Genomic DNA, 9,910 nt, shown 5'->3' on the forward strand with positions numbered 1-9,910 from the left:
ACGGGGTGATGTCAATATTTCTTTTAATCAGTGACAAAGTTAACCGATGTCTAATGTGTGATGTCTATTGACATTATTCTTGTAGTGCCTGCGAGGTATGCTACGATACTAATAAATTATTAATGTCCACATGAAATGAACATTTGATGGAGTGTTGCATATGAACATGTACATATAAACATATATACTTACGTTTTTAGTATAAACATACACACAAGTCTGGGGACCATTGCCGTGTTTGGGTGATAATGACAACCCTATAGGGCTCCTCTTTTATGTAAATGGTGCATGTCGCCTATAACAAATTTGGCAAAATGTCAATTTATTCCATTTAATCACCTCTTTATGTCATTTTCTTGGACAGCTTGATGAATAATTGATTCATGGGTTTCTTTTTTGTGTAAGCAACTTTGTGTGTGTGTATATATTAATATGGTCAGGTGTTAGAGTTTTCATTCTTCATTTGTAGTTGTGTGTTTGCACAGGACCTAGCTTAAACAACACTTCTCCCTTCAGGTTTGAATACTCTTAGTTTTATACGATTTTTATAAATATTATTTTTCAAGTAGAGAGAAAGCAAGCCTTCATTTTCTACCTCGATTTTACACAATGCATGTTTTACTTATTGTGTATATAAAATTAGCGAAGATATGTATTATATAGTTTTGATAAACATTGATCCTCAGTTACTAATAATCTAAGAGACTGAAGATCCAGAGAAGTGACCGATGGTCATATGACATGATATGTGTGAGTCTATAGTGTACAGAGAGAGAGATGAGAGATGAGAGATGAGAGATGAGAGAGAGAGGGATGTGAGAGAGAGATGGAAGTCATACTATAGCTTAAGGTAGAATTTAATCTACATCAACTACAGATCCAGAAGAATTACTTATATGCGTGTGTAGTACATGATGCTAAGTGATTATTTCACCTCATGTTAGATATAAGCTTTGTAAGTTTATCCAAATAATTAATACGATCCCATAGTTCAGAACCCTAACCTAGTTGGCAGTTAATTTGCCAGATCTTAATTGTTCACCTCTTCGATCTGTTTAATAATCTTCTTCACTTCTCATCATAATTTAGGTAATTAAATAATTGTTGTCATCTCTCTCTCTCTCTCTCTCTCTCTCTCTCTCTCCCCCTCCCTCTCTCTCCCTCTCTCCCTCTCCCTCTCTCTCCCTCTCTCTCTCTCCCTCTCTCTCCCTCCTTCCCTCCTCTCCTCTAACCCATACATGTTATACACTTTGGCTAGTCAATTACATCTCATCTTTAAAAATAAGAATTCTGCAGTCTATATATTGTTTGTACTCTCTATTGAACCATGTTAAGTCTTGTTTGAAGAGATGGATCTCTTAAGACATGCATCAGATATGGACATGGGATGACCTAATCATTTTTTATTGTTCTTTATATCTCCCCTTATTACATTTCCGATGCAATGTAATGATAACTTTTTGCTTCGTACGAATATTTCATTTTTGCTACTATTTTGTTTCCATCCTCATAATGATATTGTACAAAATCCTGAAAAATATCTGCATCTTAGTACCCCTAAACATAAATAATCATTTGCTTAATTTGTAACTTAAATTGTGTGCATTCTTACATGTTATAAATATTCTTATTAATTTCAGAAGAGTGGTAAGATGGGGAGAGGAAAGATTGAAATCAAGAGGATCGAAAACAACACAAATAGGCAAGTTACGTTTTGCAAGCGTAGGAACGGACTACTGAAGAAGGCTTATGAATTGTCTGTTCTCTGTGATGCTGAGATTGCACTCATTGTTTTCTCCAGCCGGGGACGAGTTTACGAGTTCTCCAACAACAACAACAGGTACTACTGTTTTCTATAATTATCAAGTCAGACTTGATTTATCTGCAGATTTCGTCTTAGACTCTCAAAATTTGTGATCAATTCATGTAAAACTAGCTTCCAATTTTTATCAAGTAATGTATACAGGTATAGATCATCGTATCAGGTGAGTAAACGATGTGCACCAACGATTCTTTTGATCACTTTCGATCAGTCTTCTCATATACGAAGTAGTCTTAGCTCTGGTGTTCGAACATTTGGGAATAACAAATTGAAAAGCATTTTTTTTTTGAAGCCTGATGTTTTTAATCCCTACATTTTGCTTTTTTGTGAAAGTCGGAAGATTTTCACATTTGGTCAAAGATTTTCCAAAGTACTAGCAGGTATATTTCAAAAGTGAAGAAGAAAGGTAAACAAGAACCTAACAGATTCCCCATGCAAGATTTTGTAAAGTTCCAATGCACCTCAATATAGAAGTAACACATATAGATGTGTCTGTAGTACAATAAAATATAATGCAGGTGGATTCAAATAAAAAGTATATATATTACTACAATGCAGGTATATGTTATGGTACATATATTTATAAAACGAATGAAGTTTTGAATTGTATAGACGACCGATGTAAACTTTAAATAAATTTAATTTTGTATTAACTGAAAAAACTATATTAGTGTAATTATAATTATAAATGGATCGAGTTAATTACTAGTATATATATCTGAAATTATTATTGTACGCCACCAATATGATTGGACGTGTAAAAACTTTAAACAGTCTTGGAAGAGACAAGAGTTTTTCCAAGTACCCTGACTTGCTTTCATTTATATGCTATATAGCTCTGACTGTATGTTTCAGCCATGTCTGTGTATATATATTATTGTGCAAATTTGTACATAAGATTGTAAATATTCATTATTAGTACCTCTTCCATTCATCAACAACTTTTCCTCTAGGCTATTTGTTGTTATACATTTCATTTCTTGTGTTTTGCTTGTTTAGTTGTTGCACTGCACGTGTACTAGTATACCTCTCTACATAGATTTAGGAGAGTTTCCAACCCAGTGAAAGTGCATTTTTTGAAATCAATAAAACAATTAGGATGAAGGGGTTCCAAATGCAACAGAAAATATTGACGATTTGTCTCCATCTTATTTCTTAATCTCGTTAGTTTCTGCCAAAAAATTACGAGAAGATAAAGCCTCCAGATATTAGTAGATAGATTATAAATCTGGTATATGTTGTATATCTAATTAAGTAGTAATATATGCGTGTACTGTTGAATAGTTGCATAACTGAGCTCCTATATATATAATTTGCAGCAACATAAGGGGAACCATCGAAAGGTACAAGAAAGCCACAGCTGATGCTTCAAGTACATGCTCGCCTCAGGAGATCAATGCACAAGTAATTTTTTACGAATTATATGAACCTTTTTTACATGAAAATTGTATCACGTATATATATACTACAAGAAAAACAAAGCCTTTATAAATCGCCTAAACCGTCCCAAGGCCATCTTCAATCTATAACATTAAAATGGTATAAATTTAACACTATTTTGACGTCAAAATTACAGTATTTATAAAATCAAATCTAACTCATTTAAAGTTTTAAATTATATCTTACACTAAATGTCTAAATTAAGATATAATATTCTTATTTTTTTCAAAAACAAATAGCTTATTTGAATGTAAGAGGATATAAATGGGATATGATGGAAATTAATTTATTTTTGTTAATAAAGGCACCACATAGTAGAAATTATAAATTACACCAAATTTGGTATAAATATTACACCAAATGTACTTTTGACACCAAATTTGGTGTCACACTGTTTATTTGCTGTAACTTTAATACTATTGCAGTGTCCGGTTGAAGTTGATTTTATACCCAAACTTACACTATTCTTGTGTTCGGTCATTTTTTATAATTTTTTGGTGTTAGTCGGAATTGTGTGGTCGGAAAATGCTCTGATAGCTTTGTGTTTCATACAAATTAATCTGGCCTAAGTTTGTAAATTACTCAACTTTACTTATATATATTTTTTTTTCATATCTACTAATTTGCATCTGATTGCATTATAAATACATTTATCTATGGATTTGAATGTTGTTTGTAGTTGAAAATATATAACCTCCAGTAATACATATGGAATTGAATTAGTTTGGAAAGGTCTTCTAGTAGTAAAAGTTCCTTCTCTTTAATAAATTAGTTTCTACTTTCTTCTTATAATAATTATATATTTGTATCTGATAGTTCTACCAACAAGAATCGAAGAAGCTTCATCAGCAGATTCAGATGATCCAAAACTCTAACAGGTATATATATATATATATATATATATCATCATATCTGTGTGTGTGATCAGATTGGGATAAGTAATAAATAAGCTTCAATATATTTTGTACATTTCGCACTCTTTTTTTAAGCTCACGGTCGGATGTTCCATTCGATGTTATTCAATTTTCAGCTGGCTCATGTGCTCACACCTGCTTTCTTTTTTGTGATATAACGAAAACGATCATGTTGGTCATTTTGATTATCCGACCAACGTACTGCTATGGTTGGTTATGGCTCTCAAGATATCCCTAGAGGGTAATCCAATCGTTGAGTTCATTTGAATGTTATCCGCCCAACCTATACCATGATTGTGTCCGTGCCATCATCAAGCGCTCTGCATCATTTTTTGACCTTATCTTGAGTGAAGTTTTCATATTCACTTGGCCATTACACGACCATTTTAGACCATTTTATTTTATTTTTCTTGTAAGTTACTCGTCGATTGTGTCGATTTGTCTCTTACAATCAGGATTAGTTTAGGATGCTTGGAGAACATGACTTATTTTAAACATTAATGATCGAATCATAAATGTGTGTTTGGAGTGACTGTGCTTGTGTTTTATTAATTTACCAACACACATTTTTTTAGTCCTAATGTAATGTGTATAAATGTATGTAATTATATGTAGGCATCTGATGGGGGAGGGCTTAGCCTCTCTGAATGCCAAGGAACTAAAGCAGTTAGAGCACAGGCTTGAGAGAGGAATTGCAAGGATCAGATCCAAAAAGGTAAACAATTAGCTTAATTGTCTTGTAATTACATATAATTAGAATGATGTATATATTTTAGTAAGTACTCAACATTGTAATGTCAAACAGCACGAGATGCTACTTGCTGAAGCTGAAGGTTTGCAGAAAAGGGTAACATTTTAAACTCCAATACTTATATATACCTTATATATCATATTAATTCGAAAAGACAAATCCGAATATGTGGCTGTAGACTAAATGGACATTTGAGCAGTTAATCTTTCAAGTACGAACCATGCATATCTAATTTGGATTAACATCTCAATTATAGGAAAATGAGTTGGAGCATGAAAATGCATACTTAAGAGGCAAAGGTACGCTTGACAAAATTGTGAATAAATTATCAGTAAGTGTGTGTGTGTGTTGTATGTGTATTGTAATTTGTAGTTTGTTGATTATACAAGCAGATAGCAGCTGAAAATGAGAGGCTTCAAGGGCTGAGCATGGTGACAGGGAGTTCAGTAGGACAAGAGGATTATAACGTGGAGTACCAGGCGTTTCTTGCACGGAATGTGCAGCTCCAGTTCAGCATCATGGACCCTTCTCCTCCCCCTGCCGATCAGGTGGAAACTCAGGATTACCATCTCACCCCCAGAAAGCCTTTTCATATGGGGTATGGTATCATATATATATTACACAAGCCTGCGCATACATACACATATGCTCATATAAGTTCACTATGATCTTTTTTATTACATTATAGACGAGTTTTCTCTTTATTTCAGGTGACTTAACTTGGTGGAGGAGACTTGAGAGCATGCGTACGATCTTTTAATAATACAAGAAGACATAATAAAAGCAGGTATTTCTATTACACGTACGACTGTTATAGTATTTAACACAGACCGGGCTGTGTTATTATTGGAACCTTTGCGTCCAGATATTGATGTTTAACCCAATGTCTTCATTTTATCGAAGGGGTTACGCCTTTTGTACATTTGTACTCGCTACTTCTTGATCATTATGTATGCTGTTCCTGAAGCTAAGGGAGTCCCGTGCTTAGTTCAAATTATTTAGATCCTAAACTCTTATATATTTTCTACAAATTAAATAAAAAAATTAAATATATATACTAGACTCTATCAACAATCAAATAACCAGTTGTTTATTTTACAGATGTCTACTAAACCATCTGAGAGAGATTATTGCCCTCATTGGTTAGAGCTTATCACAATTCTTAGGAAAAATGCTAGGTACGCGTTTTGAAACCTATAAGTGTTAGACACGGGGCTCTTCACGAACCGAGTCGAGCCGAGTTTTGATCAAACAGAGCCGAGTTTTAATTTTTTTTCTAACAAACCGAGCCGAGCCGATCCGAGCTTTCTAATTGAACAAAAATCGTGTTCAAGCTCGAGCTCGTTAACAAACGAGCCGAACACGAGCTTCTTCGCGAACATAAACGAGCCGAGCCGAGCCGGAAAAAATGCAGGTCAACCGATGTTTGACTGTGAAAATAACTTATCAAATAATTTTTTTTTTTGAAAATTTGGTTATATCACTAAAATATATATATATCTTGACATATATACGATTGGATCGAGAAAAAATATTTTTAAAAAAATCGAAATACCAATTAAGGACTAAACACTAGTTAGTGGTAATAGTCAAACTAATACTTGACTGTTAAAATAACAAACTAAATAAAATTATTTTTATCTGAAAATTTGGTTATATCATTAAAATATATTTATTTTTACATCCATACAGTTGGATAAATTAGAAATAATTTTAAATAAGTCGAGATATGAATACAGGATTAAACACTAGTTATTAGTACTAGTCAAACTAATGTTTGAGCGTTAAAATAACAAACCAAATGAAATTATTTTGATATGTAACTTTGGTTATATCAATAAAATGTATATATTATGACATCCATATGGTTGGATTAATATAAAGTATTTTTAAAATAATCAAAACAACGAATCAGGACTAAAACTAGTTAGCGGTAATAGTCAAACTAATACTTGACTGTTAAAATAACAAACCAAATAAAATTATTTTGATCTGAAAATTTGGTTATATCATTAAAATATATTTATTTTGATATCCATACGGTTGGATCAATTAGAAATAATTTTAAATAAGTCGAGATACTAATACAGACTAAACACTAGTTATTAGTACTAGTCAAACAAATGTTTGACTGTTTAAATAGCAAACTAAATAAAATTATTTTGATTTGTAACTTTGGTTATATCAATAAAATATATATATTATGACATCCATATGGTTGGATTAATATAAAGTATTTTTAAAATAATCAAAACAACAAATCAGGACTAAACACTAGTTAGCGGTAATAATCAAACTAATGCTTGACTGTTAAAATAACAAACTAAATAAAATTATTTTGATCTGAAGATTTGGTTATATCATTAAAATATATTTATTTTGACATATACGGTTGGATCAATAAGAAATAATTTTAAACAAGTCGAGATACTAATACACGGCTAAACACTAGTTACTAGTACTAGTCAAACTAATGTTTGACTGTTCAAATAACAAACTAAAAAAATTATTTTGATATGTAACTTTGGTTATATTAAGAAAATGTATATATTATGACATCTATACAGTTGGATCAATATAAAGTATTTTTAAAATAATCGAAACAACAAATCTGGACTAAACACTAGTTAGCGTTACTAGTCAAACTAATGTTTGACCGTAAAATAGAAAATCAAATAAAATTGTTTTGATGTGAAACTTTGGTTATATCATTAAAATATATATATTATGACATCCATACGGTTGGATCGATGAAAAATATTTTAAAAAAAATCTTAACTAAAATATAATTATGAAGCCACATTTTAAAATTAGAAACGAAAATATAAATTTTCTAAATCACGTCAAAATATATCACATATGGCATGCAAAATGATCGTTGAAAGATAAAAAAAATATAGTGAAGTCGGATATTTTTTTAAAAAAATCATATCTATATAAAAATATTCATGATATATTAGAATTTTTTTGAATTCTAAGGAACGAGCTCGAGCCGAGCTCCGCTCCAGCCGAGGTCGAGCCGAACAACCCAAAGTTCGGCTCGAGCTCGATTTGCTTAACGAATATATTTTTCTGTTCGAGGTCGAGCTCGAGCTCTTAACGAACGGAGTTTGAGCTTGTTCACGAATAGGTCGGTTCGTGAACAACCCTAATTACACATATCATTTGATCATATATTTGGGGAAGATTTTTGGGAGTAGTATAGATTTTTGGAAGTCTATACTACTTTATTTCTTATAAGTTATACTTATCAAACATGATTGTGTAACTGAAAACATATTTGCATATAATGCATGATGGACATTAATTAGATCGAGGGCCCTAATAATTAATGTAAGAGAGGACTGCATTTTGCGGCACGGATGTATTCAATCAGGATTTTTAAGGATTTTCAAAATCATGGATATTAAATTTAGATATTCAAAAATTCTTTAAAATATGATGGTATTCAATTTGAATTGTAAAAATATCCATTAAAATATGAGTGTATTCAATTTACATTTAATTTTTTTTATCAAAATCTTAAGTTATTCAATTTAGTTTTTAAAATTTTTTAAATGGTATTCAAAGTACATGAATTTTGTTTTATTTAAAAAATATGTGGATTTTGAAGGATTTGGTACTACATTTTTAATTTTTTGAAATCTCACCAAAATAAATGAGATTTTGAAAATTTTCTAAAAAATTTCACAAAATCATAAAGACTTTACAAGATTTTTTTATCAATTCCGTCAAAATCCGCGAACTTTTAAAATCAACGAAAATCTTGTAAAATTCAAGAATTATTATCAATCTTTCAAAATCTTAATTTAATACACCCCATTAGTTTTGACTCAAAATTAATATTGTATACCTATTTTCAAAAATTACAGTTTGCATCATTTTTCTTAAAACCCAATACAAATAACACCCTTTTTGCCTAATTTCCCTTAATAGGCAGGGGAAAATAGGAATTTCAGCTAGAAAATTAATTAAAATATATTTTATATGTTCTAAATTATATTGAAAATTGAATTATATATATATATTTTTTATATTTTTGAATTTTTGAGTCATACTAGTTATTTCATTTTTTATTTTTTATTACATGGTGTTAATTTCAAAAATTTATAATTCCACTAAAATTAATTTTTATAATATAAATTTAAATATTAAATCCGTTGCATTACTTTTTTAATTATTTGACATTATTATTATTTTAGTGTGTATTAATGGGGTAGAATTCATTATTATAAATATTTTGAGGTTATTTCAAATTATAACTACTAAATTTATTTATATTTTGTATTAAAATTTCTATTTTTCCCTCATTATTTTATTTATAATTGTCAAAGGAATTCATTTTACATAGAAACTGAAAATTAGGGGTTGCAAACTAGAATTTATGAAAATAATAATAAATTTGAATTAAAGTTAAGAAATTAAAAATGCAATTCTCCCCATTTCTAAATTCCTTACAGGGGCTATACATGTATGATTCATACCTTTAATATACATATGGTTGATACTTTTTTCGTATAAATAATTTACCAATAATAAATAATATGACGTTGACAAATATAATAAAAAACAAAACAAACACGTATTAAAGATCAAATTAAGCTCTTTTTAGGGTTAATGAGCTAATTCATTAGTGTACAATACCAAAACTTTGACTTGGTTCACCAGCCGAAAAAAAAATTCATTCCCACGAGTGAATTACATAAAATTTTCAATCTCATTACTAAACTTCAAAATTTTTGCACTACTATTAAAAGGCGTTGACTATTAACGGAGATCCGTTAAACAATATGAAAATTTTCAAATTGGTCAATAAGTCGCAAAAAAATTAAAAAATTAAAAATTTATTTTTTTGACCACAAAAATTATTTTTTAAAAACAGATTATTATTATATTTTATTGAATTAATTAAAATACACTCAGACAAAAATTAAAAAAAAATATTTTATTATAAATTTAAGAGGTATATTTTATTTTAAATTT

The 9,910-nt window shown here is 30.0% G+C and overlaps 1 protein-coding gene across 2 annotated transcripts; it reads left to right on the plus strand.

The window, feature by feature from the left end:
- The first annotated feature begins 377 nt into the window (after positions 1-377).
- LOC141712995 (agamous-like MADS-box protein AGL11) lies at positions 378-5,980 on the plus strand. 2 transcript variants are annotated; one of them, XM_074516173.1, is made up of 9 exons: positions 378-516; positions 1,641-1,840; positions 3,142-3,226; positions 4,079-4,140; positions 4,792-4,891; positions 4,982-5,023; positions 5,184-5,226; positions 5,324-5,525; positions 5,638-5,980. In XM_074516173.1, the coding sequence occupies exons 2-9, from the start codon at positions 1,653-1,655 to the stop codon at positions 5,639-5,641; spliced, it is 726 nt and encodes a 241-aa protein (XP_074372274.1). In that variant the 5' UTR covers positions 378-516; positions 1,641-1,652; the 3' UTR covers positions 5,642-5,980. The 2 variants fall into 2 exon arrangements, with proteins under 2 accessions (XP_074372274.1, XP_074372273.1); XM_074516172.1 differs by lacking the exons at positions 378-516; positions 5,638-5,980 and adding an exon at positions 705-850 and having other exon boundaries at positions 5,184-5,490.
- The last annotated feature ends 3,930 nt before the right edge of the window (positions 5,981-9,910 follow it).

This window comes from Apium graveolens, chromosome 3 (assembly GCF_009905375.1).
Source record: "Apium graveolens cultivar Ventura chromosome 3, ASM990537v1, whole genome shotgun sequence".
NCBI classification, from domain to species: Eukaryota; Viridiplantae; Streptophyta; class Magnoliopsida; order Apiales; family Apiaceae; genus Apium; species Apium graveolens.

Bases quoted from the DNA above. Each gene is read 5' to 3' on its own strand.
- LOC141712995 (XM_074516173.1), top strand. From the start codon at position 1,653: ATGGGGAGAGGAAAGATTGAAATCAAGAGGATCGAAAACAACACAAAT. The intron at 3,227-4,078 runs GTAATTTTTTAC...TGTATCTGATAG, and splicing joins CTCAGGAGATCAATGCACAA to TTCTACCAACAAGAATCGAA. The intron at 4,141-4,791 runs GTATATATATAT...AATTATATGTAG, and splicing joins ATGATCCAAAACTCTAACAG to GCATCTGATGGGGGAGGGCT.